This window comes from Sorex araneus, chromosome X, assembly GCF_027595985.1.
Source record: "Sorex araneus isolate mSorAra2 chromosome X, mSorAra2.pri, whole genome shotgun sequence".
Lineage (NCBI taxonomy): Eukaryota > Metazoa > Chordata > Mammalia > Eulipotyphla > Soricidae > Sorex > Sorex araneus.
In genome coordinates, this window is record NC_073313.1 from 234,767,020 (window position 1) to 234,784,272 (window position 17,253).

General features: G+C 39.0%; 1 protein-coding gene across 4 annotated transcripts in view; it reads left to right on the forward strand.

Annotated features, from left to right (window-relative positions):
• Positions 1-11,826, forward strand: part of CDK15 (cyclin dependent kinase 15) — a 109,458-nt gene extending 97,632 nt beyond the window's left edge. For 3 of the 4 annotated variants that reach the window (XR_008627394.1, XM_055122779.1, XM_055122781.1), the window contains 2 exons: positions 482-624; positions 5,428-7,927. Coding sequence is in view for 3 of the 4 variants with exons in the window: in XM_055122779.1 (XP_054978754.1) it covers positions 482-591 (110 nt within the window). In the remaining variant the exon portion in view is untranslated. Of the gene's footprint in view, positions 1-481; positions 625-5,427; positions 7,928-11,191 lie in introns of those variants that run through there. The other variant, XM_055122780.1, reaches the window with a different exon arrangement.
• Positions 11,827-17,253: the final 5,427 nt, after the last annotated feature.

A 17,253-nucleotide genomic window follows, 5' to 3' on the forward strand; every position in this document is an offset into this window, starting at 1 on the left:
CCCCACAAAACAAAAAACAAACAGAAAAAAAATACTAAAAAAAAAAAACAAAAAAATCTTTCAAAATTTTATGGGAATTTTTCTGGTTTTTATTTTTGGGTATTCCTTAACACATTTACAAGAAGGGTTGCCATAATTATCTGTTTACAACTCACTTTTGCCCCTTGTTAGTTTATGTCTTCCTGTTTTTTCGTATTTTTTACCATCTTCAACATCTTAACATAATGTCCTACCCAAGTAAGGCTTATTGATAAGTTTAAATTGAATTGAATTGCATTGAAGTGAATTGAATTGAGTGCACTTGGCAATAATTCAGTAAGGTGACTAGGCCATGAGTCAGTATAAATTATTGGTGAATAATTCTGGCTATGCTTTGCCATTTTTTTCTAGTGATAAATATTTCAGCAGTTATAAAAAGTATTCTATGGGAAAAAATTCCAGGAAATAATAGATAATTGCTTTTCTCTTTTCCTCCTTCCAGGGGAATCTTTGTTTACTGTGTCAGGAGTGAGTCTCAAGCCAGAAATGTGTGACCTTTTGGCCTCCTACCAGACAGGTCACCATCCAACCCGGTTTAGCAAATGTTGGTGACAAGAAAGGGCAAGATCAACAAGATCCTTCCAGGTAAGTGCTCCCAACTGTGAAACTCTTCACTGAATGAAGATAAAAGCAGTTGGTGCAAGGTGGAGGGGACTATTCCCTGACTGAGGGCCCCTCTGTGTCTGTCTCTTCATTTCCACACTTGGGACAAGTGGCCCAACCTCTCCAAACTGTGAAGGGAGAACAGTGATATGCATTTCCAGTCTCCTCTACTTTCAGAAAAGCAGTAAAGGGCCAAAGATATAGGCTGGCAGGTAAGACACTTGCCATGCACGTGGCTGACCCACATTCAGTCCTTGACACTACATATGGTCGGTACCCTGAGCATTGTCAGGAGTGATTCCTGAGCACAGAGCCAGGAAGGTGTGACCCCAACACCCCAACTTAAAAAAAATAGTGATAAAGAACCTTCAGGTAATTGTGAGACCCACAATTGACAGCTGTGGAAAGAAGGATTATAATGGGCATATTGAATTTCCCTATCCACATCATTCTCTCAGTCAGCAAATAGAGTCAGAGGTCACAGTGACCAACCATTCTAGAACTCTTGTTAGGAATAAGGCTAGAATGGACACAGTCCCACATATTTCAGGATGATCAGTCACTTGAGTGCTACAAAGGACCACCTGGTCCACATACAGGTGCCAGAGAAAACCTGGTTCATCTTCAACACTATACAGGAAATCATTCTAAAGACCCATGAGAATCTAATTATTGCAGCCACCAGTTTCTTAGGCTGCAACTTCTGCACAGCAAGTTCCTTCTTCAACCTGACTGCTTGGGGTATAAGAGCCTGATAGAGAGGCAAGAGCCATTCACAAACGTCACTGATAAAACTGTTCTCCAGAATTTCCATAATTAGAGCATCCCAGCCTTCTAGGGTCGTCTTGAAGAGGAAGGGGTACCATATAGCATTTCCCAAATGCCATTATACCCTAAAAGGGTTCTGCACAGGAAGACAAATGGCCACTGCAAAAGCCACCATAACACAGACCCCTATAGATGTTGCAAGAAAACCTCCCATGGACCTTTGCTTGATGGGTCAAAGGGACAGTAGTCTAGATAGAAGAATGAAGGTGGAACCTATTCCCTAAGTCAACCAGATTGGTCTATAGGTGACCTGACTATAATTAAAACATAAGAACTAGACTATGTTTTGGCCTCCCATTTGGCAGCTATGTATTGGCTATGCTTCCTAACAGAACCTGAGGCCCTAAATGACAACTCCTGGCCCTTGGATGTTACAGACCCACACTAGCACCTCCCACATTGTCATTCTCATGAATTGGTTTCCTTCAATGGTATATGTCTTCTGCATCTTCAAAGAGCACTTCAGTTAGAAATTTGGTGTGATAGGGGAAGTTTAGAATTAAAGATGTTCCTCATAATATTTTATTAAACCCCCCAGTGTGTATTTTGGCAATATACAATTGGAATTAGAATTGGCTATACAATAATACAGTACTTCCCAAGGAAACTATTTTCTAGAATAAGAGATTTTACCATATAATTATGCATCTTAAATCCAATACTTAGAAGAAAAGAATGTACTTTAGTTATATCCTATACAGGGATTTGTTCTTTAAAGACAATGATGGAGATTGTCTAAGGTGGTGGTACTCATTTTTTTGTTATATATATGTGTATATATCTATATCTATATCTATCTATATATATATATATTACTAAGCAGTCAGAAGGTTAGGAGATAGTCCGGCCTGTTTACTAGCCCCTCCTCAAAAATTTACTGTAGATATAAATTGGTCATATTGGAAACTCAGTTAAATATATCATGTTTAATTTGGTACCTTTGGTACCTTTTTAAGCATTTGGAGATAGGAAGAAGCAGATTTAGATTCTCTGGGCATAATCTCAGGCTGTCTCTAGGCCCTTAGTGCTAATGTAAGGGGATAAATCCCATGGGAGATGAAGAGGAGCTGGAGAATTTTAACTGTTTAATTCAAATTTGGGATTGGCAAAATCTGCAAGTGCTAGAGTTAAAGAGGGAAAGTGCATTTACATGGGCACTTGAGACCTGTAAATCTTTTCCTCTAAATTCATATTTTAGGAGATTGAAAATGTAAGTTAGGATATTAAAGCTTGTAAATTGATAGCAACACCTGAAAATTAAGGTGCTAAAAATTCTCAAGAGGCTGCCTGTGTGTGTGTGTGTGTGTGTGTGTGTGTGTGTGTGTGTGTGTGTATACAATGAACTATACTGGTCCAAGTCTTTATACCTATTAACTCAAAGCCCAGTGTATGACAGGTATAACAGGTAGGTATAATGTGGTGAGTTATACCTACATGTTGGCACACAGATATTGATTGTTTTTAAACCTTTTAAATTATTAAAAGGAGTAAGATGTGCCTCTGTTATACTTCATTATTCCTTTTTATCAATCTGTATCATTATATCAGTAACTTGACAATCATGTTTAGCAGATTTCCTTTATATCATACATACTTGTTTACATACTTATTCTTTATTATTTTGACTTTCGTTTTTTTTCTTTCACTTCAGGGCTATAATAGGGCTATTTCAATTTTACATTTGTTCCAGCTTAAGATGCTCAAAATCTAACTCCATGTTGGACGAGAGACTTTATACCATCACCTGTAACCTTAAATATATTAAATATTAAAATACAATGATAAAGGCAGTGGTTAATAATGCTTTAAAAAATAAAAAGTAGGGTGTGGGGAGATAACACAATAGGCAGGGCACATGCTTTGCATGTGGAAGGCCCAGGATTAATCTCTGGCACCATGTGCCCTCTGCCACAAACACACACACACACACACACACACACACACACACACACACACACACACACCTCAATTTCTGCCAGGAGTAATTTCTCGCATCATGCTGGGAGTAGTTTCTAAGCACTGTTGAGTGTGCCCCCCACAAAAACAAAAAAAGAAAAGTTATTCCTAATGTCATTTGCCTAGAGTTTGATAGTGATTAACTCAAAAATTAGATAAAACTGAAATAATCTAAGAAGAGGACTTACAAAAATGCTGTTTTTGATAGAGAGATCCCTCGGTCAGAAGGAGGATTTCCTGATAGGACAGATAAGGAGATTGACAATTGAAAGAACTTGGAGACACAGCTGGTACTTCTAGAGGTTTGTTGTTCCTGTGCTTACAAGTGTCCCAACAAAAGGGCTTCTGTGACAAGGAGTGGATTAGTCTAAAGTTTAGAAAGGTTTCCAGGGAGTATGGTTTCTTGGATAAAGTTGTCAATAAAAGGGCTTACTTGTTGAAGGGATGGGTTCCCAAACTTTGTATGAGGGAAGTGTGAGCACAGAAGTGTATAAATCTGTAATTGTACCCTCACGGTGATTCTCTAATTAAAAATAAATAAATTAAAAAAAAAAAAAAAAAAGGGCTTACTTGAGACTTTTGTTGTGATTTCCTAGGGGTTGCTTCTTCCTTCAGAAACTGGATTATCAAAATACAGTACCACCCCAATCCAATTGTTGGAGTTTGAAACCAAAGTAGTTATTAACATGAAATTTCTGACTTTTTCCTTCTACTAAATACTAATTGTTTGTGATGATGGAAAAAGTAATGTGGAACCTAAACTCTGATTTAATGTTAGAGATATTGAGTAGAAAGAAGCAAAAAGTCTCAGAGATACTATTCAAGCCCTTTTGCGCCATCTAACACATGTGACTATGCACACACAAACATGGCCCTCAAATAAAATGGCAGATTTGTCTTCGCAATACATGCAGTTTTCTACAATAACTTCTGAAAGAAGCTAAGGAAACTCAAATTACTTCTGTGTAAATCTACTCAGGAAATGTGGTAGCCTAGAAACCATGATCTCTATATATCCTGTCGAAGAACAAGGAGGAACTAATTAAGAGAGAATTTAAAAATAGTAATTATCCACCCAAAGTCTGAAATGAAAGAAGGAAAAGTACTTACAGATAGTTCAAAGAAATCTACCTTAGTGAGCATTTGATTTTTGTAAGGCAATTGACAAAACCTGCTAAATACACCTAAAAGATGAAACTTTAGGCGGGATGATGAGGCAAATATGGCAGTATAGGGATTGATATGGCTGAAACTTAGCCTCTTTATGATCAAATGCTTTTCATTAATCACTCAATTAATGGGCCCAGAAAGATACAGTATTAAGGTTCTTGCTTTATATGCAACCAGCCCTGTCAATTCTAAGCACCACAGCTAGTTGTCTGAGCACCACCAGGAATGATCCCTTAGCACAGAGTTAGGACTTAGCCCTCAGCACCACCAATTGTAAACTAAACCCACTTTCCAAAAAAAAAAATCACTTTAATAAAATCAGACCAGGTACATAGTTATTTATAAAATTTATGAATATAAGTAGTTGTTATTTTATCTCTTCCATTATTATGAAAGAAGAAAATGAGGCTCAAAGAAGTTAAAACTGACTTCTATAGTAGAAGTTAAGGTGAATTTCATGTTTGCAGTCTTCAGCACCTTTTAGCATTTCATTAATCATAGACCTCTCAAATATGTTGAAAATACAACTTTCAGATAATATGTAGCATTGGATCATGAAAGGTTAAGACCTTGCCAAAATCCTACAAAGAAACAGCATTACATTCTATTGAGCATAGGGAGCATACAGGAACTTTCCTCCATGGCAGAATAACAAAATGGTACAATTATTTTAGAATAGGGTTTAATTATTTCTTATAAAACTAAGTAGACTCTTATGTGCTCTTTGAAATTTACCAAAAAGGTTGGAAACTTACATTAGCACAAATGTTGATAGCAGCTTTATTTTATAAATTGTGTAAACTTAAAACTAACCAAAGTGTTCTTTAACAGGAAATAAATGGATGAATGCACTGGGCTACATCTGAACAATGGAAAATTATTTGATAATATAAAGAAATGAGCTCTCAAGTCATAAAAAAGAAATGGCAAACTTAAAAGAACTGTATTGAATAAGGGAAGACAGTCTTTTTTTTTCTTTTTGGGTCACACCTGGCAATGCTCAGGGATTACTCTGGCTATGCTCAGGAATTACTCCTGGTGTTGCTCGGGGGGACCTATATGGAATGCCTGGCCGTGTGGGATGCCTGGGATCTAACCCTGTTTGATCCCATGCAAGGTAAACACCCTACCCATTGTAATGTTACTCTGGCCCCAGGGAAGACAATCCTAAAAGATTACATATTCTATGCATATGTAACTGTATGACATTCTGAAAAAAACAAAGCTGAGGAAGTAATAGAGACAAAATCCTAGTTGTCAGGTGTTCAGAGAAAGGGAATGATGAATAGGGGAAGAACATAGTGATTTTAGGACACTGAAACTACTCTGTGTAGTATTAAAATGGTGAATACATATCAATAAAGTTGTTAAAACCCATAAAATGTACAATATAAAGAATTAATCCTAGTGCAAACTATGGACTTTGAGTGATAATGATGTTCATTATTAGTTGCAGGAAATGTACTTGTCTATAAGAGGAGATTGATAATGGGGAAGGTATGCTTGTGTAGGGAAATGGGACACATTGGAAGTTTCTATAAATTTTGCTCAATATTGCTATTAACTTAACATTTTTCTAAACAATACTCAGTGGAAAAAATAAAAAGTATAATGAGCAATAAGCTGATAGAACATTTATTCATGTCAAATTTTATCTGATTTCATTTCTTACCCTGTCAGCTGAAAAATGTCAACAATTTATGTTAGGTTGTGATTTAGTGACAAGTGGCATTTGAAGTGAATTAATAGTATGCCTGGCTGACCCCACCCTACCACACAAAGATAAAACTAATAGGTGATAGGGATGAAAGGACATGTTGGTACCCCAGAGAAGGGATTTGCTCTCTACTGATCAGATCAGATCTAAATTACTTACCACATTTCGGAAGAAACAAAAAAATTGAAGTAAATACTTGTTGTGCATTTATTATGTATTTACAGATCTACTCCTGTTTAACCCTCTTAGCAAGTTTGAGAGGAAGGGCTAGATGGAGGTCGGTTGCTGGTGTCTGATGGATGCTGCTCAGACTCTGTGTGTAAAGTCTACCGTGTTCACCCCAATCCAGATCTGTGCGGCATCCTCTACGGAGAGTTACTGGAACAGAGAGTCTAGGACCAAAGAACAAGAAAAATTAGTCCCCAAAGAGAAAACACAGGGAGAGGGGAGGGCCAAGTGTTCTCAGAGAGCAAAGAGTCTGTCTTTTGCTAGGTCACTGCAGAGCCAGAACAAATAACATTAAAAACTCAGCCATGTTGCTCTTGTTATGGTGAGAATAATTCTCCAACAATTTCATCTGTCTGCCAGTGAAATGAACTCATCATTGTAGTGGACTCCTTTTCACCCCAGAAGTGAGAAGGAGCTGTAGGAGGGATTCCAACATTAGATATTATAATTAGATATTATAGCTAATGTCTAAGGTCCTTGCTAATTTCAAGATTAGTCCAATAATGACATTTAACTTTGGATATCCAATTCTTAAAGTTATAGTAAGTTTTTTTTGTCATTGTAAAAATGGTTAGACTTGTTTTACCTTTTAAAAAATATTTTAAAATGGAAATTGACTAATAAAAACTATTCTCTTTAATCATGTTAAAAATAAATAATGCTGGGCATTCATTTTTTTTCTTTGAAAGTTATTTGATTTTCCTATTTAAAAGCATAATCAAATTATACATAAAACACCAAAACATCACTGAATCTTCCTTTCTTAACCTTGAAAGAAGCTTTCTTGGTGCTGGTGAGATAGTTCAAAGGTTTAGGTGTTTGTCTTACATGCAACCAACCCAAGTTTAAACCCCCACCCCACAAATGGTCCTCTGAGCACTGCCAGGAGTGACTTTTGAGCGCAGAGCCATGAGTAAGTCCTGAGCACCACTGGGTGTGGCCTCCAACTGAAAAAGGATTTAAAATAAGATATAAATAAAAGGAGCATTACTGAGGCCTACAGGAATCACGCAGTGACCCAGAGGACCTGCCTTGCAAGTGTATGAGCCACAGTATGCATCAATGGAGTCTTGAAGTGCCCAGCCAGGACCTGGCAAATTTGCTCTGCTGCATGTGATCCTGAGTTGCCCACAAGCAACCATGACAGCCAAGTGTATGTGAGCACCGCAAAGGTACAAACCTCACGAGCATCAAAACTAAAATGTTGTGCAAGTGCTGCAGGCAAGAAGCACAGCCCTGATGAGAATGTGTGTGACCAACCCTGGCAATTTCTGCTGAACACAACGGTAACACATTCACCTTAGGTAAAGAGTATGATCCCCAAGGAGACCATTGCATAAGCCTTGGTAATCATTGTGGCCAAGTGTGTAAACACTAAAACTGATGAGCAACTCCCAGCCAGCACCACAGTTAAAACGGTGAGCACCACAGCCAGGTGTGTGTATGCCTCCAGTTATGGCAACAGCATCAATGATGAAGAGATCGGACGTGGTTAAAAAAAAATTAGCATGCTTGGCACAAGGGATGTGGCTCAGTGGAGAGCACCTGACTAGAATGTGTAAGTTTAGATCCTCAGAGTAGCAATAAATAAGAAGTATTTCTAAAAATGAAATCACTGTATCACTGTCATCCCGTTGTTGGTCAATTTATTCAAGCAGGCACCAGTAACATGTCTATTCCTCCCAGTCCTGAGATTTTAGCAACCTCTCCTTACTTGTCTTTCCCAACAATTGGAGGCTCTTTCAGGGTCAGGGGAATGAGACCTATTGTTACTGTTTTTGTCATATTGCATACACCAAGGGTAGCTTGCCAGGCTCTGCCCGTGCAGGCAGGAAGAGCCTGGTGTGGAGTCCCAGGCTAAAAATACCCATGGAAGGGTTGGCTGCATGTAAGACAAACACCTAAACCTTTGAGCTATCTCACCAGAACCAAGAAAGCTTCTTTCAAGGTTAAGAAAAGAAGATCCAGTGATGTTTCTTCAAGAATGTGGAAGCAATCTGGGGGCTGGAGCAATAGCACAGCGGGTAGGGCGTTTGCCTTGCACGCAGTCGACCCGGGTTCGATTCCCAGCATCCCATATGGTCCCCTGAGCACCGCCAGGGTTAATTCCTGAGTGAAGAGCCAGGAGTCACCCCTGTGCATCGCCGGGTGTGACGCAAAAAAAAAAAAAAAAAGTAAAAAAAAAAGAATGTGGAAGCAATCTTGGCATGTGTATGTATGTTTTTCCTCCCATGATTTTGTTGATTCCTTTGTGATATATAGTGACATTTTCTTTTTCTTCTTATTGAAGTAGCATGGTTTATAATAATGTTTATATTTTGGGTGTTACAAAGTTACTGCACCATTCCCATTGGCAAAATGCCTAAAACACTCCACCACCATCCATAGGTTCCTTCTTGTCTATCTCATTCTCCCCCAGAAACCCCCACCCCCTGCTTGTTAGAGTCAAGAGTTTGTTTTTATTGGACGCTATCTAGTCCCTTGTTTTGTTTCTCTATATACACAGATAAATGAGATTATTTGATCATTTGTCCTTCCCCATCTGACTTGATAAATATGACATCCTCTAATTCCATCCTACTTTTAGCAAACTGCAAGATTTCTTTTTTTTTATTTTATTTTTTTATAGCTGGGTAGTATTTCACTATGTACATATGCCAGTTTCTTCATACACTCATCTGTTGATGGGTATTTGTGTTTCCAGATCTTGGCATTGTAAATGGTGTTGCAATGAACTTAGGTATGCACATATTTTTTCAAATTAAAATATTTTGTGTGTTCTTGGGAGGGATGCCAAGAAGTGCAATCACTGAGTCATACGGAAGCTTTGTTCTTAAATGTTTTTGAGAAGTCTCCATACTCTTTTCCATAGAGACTGAACCAGATGACATTCCCACCAACAGTGAGTAAAGATTCCTTTCACCATGTCCCCACAATACTGGCTGTTTCCAGCACAAAAGTTGTTTTAAAAGGTCGTTTAAACCAGTGTGAAATAATATCTAATTGCTGTTTTGTTTCAGTTTTGGTTTTGGTATGGGGCCATACCCAGCAGTGCTCAGGGGCTACTCCTATCTTGGTGTTCAGAGGTAATTTTATGGTGGTGATCAAGGGACTGATCATAAGTAGTGTGAGGGATTTAAACTCAGGCATCTTACATGCAAAGCATGTGCTCCAGTTCATTGAGCTATCTCTCATCCCTCATTATTGTTTTTATTTACATTTCAATGATAATCCTTATGATAAACATTTTTGCATATGCTATTGAGGAAGTATCTGTCAGGTTCTTTCCCCATTTTTCTGATGAGGGTTCTTTAATTTTCTGTTGTTGTTATAAGTGCTTTGTATATTTTGGCTATTAGCCCTTTGTTAAATATGTGGTGTGCAAATATTTTCTCCTATCTACTACAGTATATTTTTATTTTAATCACTTTCTTTCACAGTGTGGGAACTTTTTAGTCAATGTAGTTCTATTTATGTTTGCCATTTTTTTTGCCAATCACTGAATATCAGTGTCAATATCATAAAGATATGCCTCTCTTTTCCACTGAAAACAATTACTGTCTTCTTTGTTTTCCTTGATGTATTTTATGAATTTTATATCATATTGAGGTTTTTTTTATTATTCAATATGCCAAAGACAGTAACAAGAAGTCTCACAATGGAGACGTTACTGGTGCTCGCTCGAGCAATTCAGTGAGCAATGGGAAGACAGTGATAGTGTGATACAGTGATTGAGGTTTTTAATTAATTTTAATTAACCTTTGCATATGTTGTGAGGTAGAAGTCCAACTTCTTTCTCTATGTTCTTCTTGCAGATGTCCAACAAGTTGTCCCAAAACCTATTTTGAAGAGACTTTCTTTCCTCCACTTAATGCACTTATTAACATTTTCTCGTAAATTAATTGTCCATATATCTGAAAGTTTACTTTTTGGACTTTCATTTCTGTTCAAGTGGTCTAATAATCTGCTTTTATTCCAGTATCACACTGTTTCGATTATAATAGGTTTATAGTGTAGTTTAAAGTTAAGGAATGCAATGACTCCCATCTTTTTTTTTCTTTTTTAATGAAGTAAAGTGGGTTTATTTAGAGAAAGGAAGAAAGAAAGAGAGAGAGTTTTGTGTTCCAAAGAGAACATGGACTGGGGCTGGAGCAATAGCACAGCAGGTAGGACGTTTGCCTTGCACGCGGCCGACCTGGGTTCGATTCCCAGCATCCCATATGGTCCCCTGAGCACCGCCAAGAGTGATTCCTGAGTGCAGAGCCAGGAGTAACCCCTGTGCATCACCAGGTGTGACCCCCCCAAAAAAAAAAGCAAAGAGAACATGGACTTCTCCAAAAAGGAGAGAGCTGAGAGTACACATCTCAGGTTAACAAGTGGGCAAATTTCCAAGACACAGAATGCCTCAATTTGATGTTTTAATTATTTTAGTAGTGCTTACTTATTCAGTCATTAATGCTTTTCACCTAATATTTCTCTCTCTCTGTCTCCATAAGAGAATAGTACTTCCTGGCCCTCTGATGGGTGAATAAAGCTGTATTATTAGTGCTGGTCAGTGAGTTGTAATGGAAGGATATGTCATGGTTATGTCACCCATTCATTTACCTTGGAAAGACTTCCTGATTTCTTTTATTTTCCCCTCCATTTTAGTGACCAACAGCATTGAAGAATAGAAGAATGGAGAGATGTAGAACAGAGCCTCAACAAGGAATATGATAGTATATACAAATATAGAGTGAAAGAGACATAAGACTTCATTTTTTGTTATTTGTTACTACAATATAAGCTGCTTCATAATTAGTCCTGACCAGTTCTGGTGCACATGAAACTAGCCATGCCCATCATGTGACCGTGGACTCTTGTGGATATTTGTATTTAAATTTGATTTAATTGAACATCTAGTTTCTTGGTCACACTAACCACATTTCAAGGGCTCGATAGCCACATGTAGCCAGTAGCTACCATAATACAAGCTACAAATATACAACATTCCTATTTTTGCAGGAAGTTGTACTGAAGCAACATGACAGAATGTGATAGAGTTTTTTAAGAGAATTGGTAATTATATATTCTAATATTACTTGGTATTCTAATCATGCTTCTAATATCACCTTGGAAATAGTCTCAAAAGTGTCTTCTTTTAAAAAATTTGTAAAAGCACCCCATGAAGGTTGCCCTCTGCAAGAAAATAAATTACTCTGAACAATGACATTTATCAGAAACAAAGGTTTTTATTTTTTTCTTGAAGGTTACATTGATTAATGTATTGTTACATTAAATTTCTGCAAAATTAACACTTATTGGTCACTCTTTTTTTATGGTGGGGAGAGAGTGGGTGCCAGGGATCAAACTGATGGAGAGAGTGGTATTGAAACATTGTGCACCTGAAATTCAAATTCAATCATGAATAACTTTGCAACTTGGTAATTTGTGGTGATTTGATACATTTGTTTAAAAAATATAAACCCTCCCCAAAAAAAGGATTTCTGACAGTGAACTGGAGCTTCATACAGTGGGAAGAATACATCATATCACTGAGAAACACCTCTGGTGCTTTGTTTTCTAAATGAATTCCCAAGGGGTTAGAGGCAGAACAAGGGTGTGGTTCCCTGAGAATAGATCCAAAAGGAGCCCCCCGAGCACCCCAGGGTGTGGCTCCAAACAAAGAAAAGTAAAGAAATAAATCCTCAGGCAGTTTTATTTTAGCTCAGCATTTCTAAAAATACAGACATTTTCTGCTTCTTTCTCTTCTAAGCCTGAGTAGGTTAATGTGTACTTCTGGCATAAGATTATTCATTCAAAGATCTGAAGTGCTTGGTTTGCATCATACAGAAACCCTAGTTTCTGTCCCTGGCCCTGCACGGCCACCCAAGCACTGTGGGTGAAGAAGGAAAAAAAATCTATGGGGCTGGAGAGATAGTAAGTTGGGGAAGGCCCTTGGTTTGCATGAAGCCAACCTGGGTTCAATCCCCAGCATTCCATATGGTCCCCTGAGCACTACCAAGAATGACTCCTAAGTGCAGAGCCAAGAGTAACTGTTGAGCATCACCAGGTGTGTTCCCCCGCCAAAAAAAATTCCAAGACACTTAAATAGGAATTTATCCAATTTTATCATAATCTTGGTAAATTATTTCTACCATAAAAACTATCACTGAATACTACAAGAAAAATCTTTTGGGTGCCCCAGCTATTTCCCAAATTTAAACTGTCACTGTATCACTGTCATATAGTTCATTGATTTACTCGAGCAGGCACCAGTACATCTCCATTCGCCCCAGCCCTGAGATTTTAGCAGCCTCTCCTTACTCGTCTTTCCCAATGATTAGAGGCTCTTTCAGGGTCAGGGGAAGGAGACCTGTTATTATTACTGTTTCTGGCATATTGAATATCCAAGGGGAGCTGGCCAGGCTTTTCCAGGTATGGCCCCAAAGCAAACAAACAAAAAACAAACAAACAAAAGTTTCTGGGGTAGGCTGATGGCTGAGGAGGTACAAGGACAGTATCCATTAGTGAAGAGATGCCGGTAAATACAAGAAGGTCTGCCCAAATTTAAACCTAGGCATAAAATAATTCTTCTCCTCTATTCACAAATTCATGCTACAAACATCTAGGTACTAAAAATACAAAAATTATAGTTAAAATAAAGATCTAAAAGTCAAATAGAGTGTCAGGTGGAAATAAATACAAGATACAACTACATACCAATCTGCGCTTTGATAGAGAAGCTGACCATTAAGCTGGGTCTTGAAGCAAGTTTTTCAGACAGGGAATTGAGGAGGGGATAAAAGATCATCTTGGGTGAGGGAAATACAGAAAGGACCACGTGATTCTTGCCTGTAAGAAACTGGAAACCTCGATTCAATGGCTTAATCCCTGAAGATATTACTTCACCCCTGAAGATGTTACTTCACCCAATAAGTGTGGAAATAGGTGCTTCTGGGATTTGCTGTACTTGATGGATCAGTGATTTCATTAACCACTCAGATTCTTTCTGTCTTTCTTGGGTGCATCTTCTAGGATCTGCATTGCCTTCCTTCACAGGCTGATTCCTGTCGTGGAAACAACGTGTTGTCATAATCCAGAGATCATAAGACAATGGTCAGTAGAAGATGGGGAATCTCTTCCTGTGGGCGTTTCTTTCCATGAAAGCACGGTTCTTTCCATCTCACTCTCCAGATGTCCTATCTCCACTCCTAAAGTGCTCGCTAGCACCACCAGGTTTCACCTATGAGCTCAGAAATGGCCAGAAATGGCCCCTGAGCACTGCTGGGTAAAACCCCAAACTCCCAAATAAATTTAAATATTTGTGGGATAAATTAATGAATCCATGAACATAGGGGGGAAAAATAGATTAAGAGCCTGTAGGTGCCTTGGACAGAGCAGAAACGTCTTCTGACAGTACATGGGTAAAGAAAAGAGCATGGCTAAAGATTCTGAACATTTCTCAAGATTGCTTTGTTCTGAGCAGGTTCACAAAATCAGAACCCAGACTCTTTTTTTTGCTTGGATGTGGTGCTGCTTCTAAGTAGCTGTGAGGTCTTGGACTTCATTTCTCTATGCTTTTATTTTCTCCTTTGTAAAATGGATCGTAATAGTACCTATCTCCTTTTATAAGGGTTGTTTGAGGTTGTTTGTTTTGTCTTTGTTTCTTGTGGGGTTTTTTTTGGGGGGGGTCTAAAGGGGAGTGGATTGAGGGTTATTCCTGGCTCTAACTCAGGGGACCATACATGGTGGTAGGGCTAGAACTGGGGTATCTCTGGTCCAAGTTTCTTAGAGGGATTAAATGAGTTATTTATATTTGAAAATTTTGAAGCAGGAACATTGTCAGCATTGTGCACTAGTATCATTAGTGGCAGTGGTGTCAGTAACAGCTGAAGTGTCAGCAGTAATGGTGATAGACGTGGTAGTGGCAGTGATGAGAGTGGTGATTATGTGACAGTGGTGGTGGGAGCAATGGTGGTGCTCAGCCTGGGGAGGGACATAGCATCAGAGGAAATCAGGAGAGCCCACAGGAAGTGTGGTGTGAACACTCTGGGGTCCAGCAAGTGAGAGGACAGTAAGAAATCCAGTGAAAGAGCAAAAGAGGTAGACCGGGATTTGGAAGGAAATTGGGGAAGGATGGTAATAACATCTGGTTCTGGTTCTGGTTGTGGCTTTGGTTCATCATAGTGAAGCTGGCCTGTTCCCTCGCCAGCAGTTTCATAATGAGTATAACTGGGTTATATTCATTTCCTGCTGTAATAAGCATTCAGATATGAAGATTAGTGTTTTAAGTTATCAATATTTCCCCCTCCAAGTCCTGAAAATTTGTATATATTATAATCATGGCTTTTTAAAAAATTTATTTTTTTGTCCTAGCTGAGGTTTTCTTTTTTTTTGTCTTTTGTTTTACTCCTGTAATTTATTATGCTTAAACAATGCCCATGGAAAGACCCAGGGGTATTCAAGGAGGTAAACACAAAAGGCCAGCAAATTGTGCTAACAGGACCACCACAATGACCACAATAGGCCACACACCTCTAGAAAAAGACAATTCCCCAAAAGGGTGGCTGGGGAAGGCAGATAAAAGGCAGGAATGGGGTCACGTGACAGCTGTCACTTGAGGAACAGTCCTGGGGCCAGAGATAAAAGGCCGCTTCTCTGCACACGTGACACAGCTTCATTACACTCCCAGCGGGGGGTTAGAGAGTCTGGATGCCATTTTTACTTATTTATTTATTTGTGTTTTTTTCCCCCTTATTCTGTGATAATGAGAAAATGTTTAAACTCCCATCTCTGTGTTTAAACATCTCTCCCTGCTGACAGCAGCGGGAGACCCCTTGATCAACTGTCAGATTGGAAAGTGCAATTTTTCTGGAAAGTAAACAGCACGCTAGCTGGTTGGAAATCATTTTCTGTTTATTGGTAGCTGTTAGTCCAGGAGTGAAGGAGAGCCGTGACAGCTCTTGTCAAAGGAGGAATGAGAAACACGTTTGGAAATACCTCTAAGACACAGCTCTAGCAATGAGGCCTGATGTTTTTTTGATAGAAATGTCATCTAAAAAAAAAAAAGTTAAATTAACTGAGTGAAAAATAACTTTTCCAGTGTTACTAGCTCCTGGAGATCTTCCTGGAAAAAGTGACATGGGATTAGAGGCCAACCTCCAATAGCTGGAGGTAGAAGGGCCCTTGGCAGTCACAGAATCCAAGCCTCCCGTTCACAGCTGGGGAAACTGAGACTCGGTCTGGGACTCTTCTCACAGAAGAGAGGAAATTGTGATCATCATTCATGTGATCCAGGATCAAGTTCTATTGCTTTAAAAGTTCACGTGTGATGATAAATGGATAAACAGATGAAGACAGCTTAAACACTTGACTTGTGCCTACTTAACAGCCAGGAATAGTGGTTTCTATATAACAAGAACCTTCTTTGTGTCAATTTTTTTGCAGAATGCCTAAAAGTCCTTAATTGATTGGACATGTGGGGGGATGCTATAATAGAATATATGGAGAGACAGATACTTTCAAGGTATGCAGTTATCAGTTCATATCTATATTGAATTGAACAAAATTCTGTTTTATCCCAGAATTCATCTAATTTCTTACTTGGAGCTAGACAAGAATTTCTAGCTGCGGGTTTTGTGCCTTCATCTCGGTGTTTCTGACAAGATGTCAAGGGCTGCATGTCCTAATGTCTTCTCGTCCATATCATAAATAATACAAAAATGTTCTTTTCCATTCACATTTTGTGTTTCATGGGCTCCACACCTGGCAGTGAGCTTTGGGATCACCACAGGTGGTACTCAGGGGGCTACATATGTTGCTGGGAATCAAGCCTGGGTTGACCACATGTAATGCAAGCAGTTTAATTCCTATCCTATCTCTCTGGCTCCTCCATTTCTATTTTGGTTAATAGTACCCCCAGCTGTCCAGTGGCCTCGCACCCCTCTTTCTTTTAAATGCCACCCTTCTACCTTCCCTCCACCTTCACACCAGGCCACCACCCATTTTTCTCAAAGAAGGGCCCCTGTACCTGGAGCAGCAGAAGCACCCAAAGATCTGCCTTTTAACCTTACACTGATAAACTTGCCCTAGTTGTATTTTCTTAACTAGACTCCATTGTCAATTTTCTGAGAGAGAGAGAGAGAGAGAGAGAGAGAGAGAGAGAGAGAGAGAGAGAGAGAGAGAGAGAGAGAATGATGCCTGAATTCCAGGAATTCTTGCATACTTGCATTGTGGTTAAAGTGGGGAATTAAGCACAAGGATTTTTTTTAATACTCCCCATGTTCTTCTAACATGCAAGCAGGGCCCTTATCACTATTTCACGCTGCAATCAAGGTTCTCTTGTTAAAAGAGAAATCAGATGATGTCACTAGTCCCCCTAGAAAAATCTTTATCCATCATAGGGGAAGTTCTGAACTGGGTTCTTCCACCAGACCCAAGGCCTCAGAAGTCCCCAGGGGCAGTTTTCTGCTTATCTCCCAGGCTTTTGCACTTACTGCTCCTTCTGTGCAGAACATCTCCTTCCATCTGCCAGACGGATTCTTGTTCATTCTTCAAGATTCAACTCAAGAGTTCCTCTTCCTAACTCCTCCTCCCAGAGTTAAATGCTCTTCAGCAGAATCACAGAGCACTTAGAGCAATGTCCCAGGCTTGCTGTTTGGCTCTCTCTGTTGGGTCAAGGTCTGGAAATACTGTGTAAGAAAGACATGTTTAGATAGAGCCCATATTCT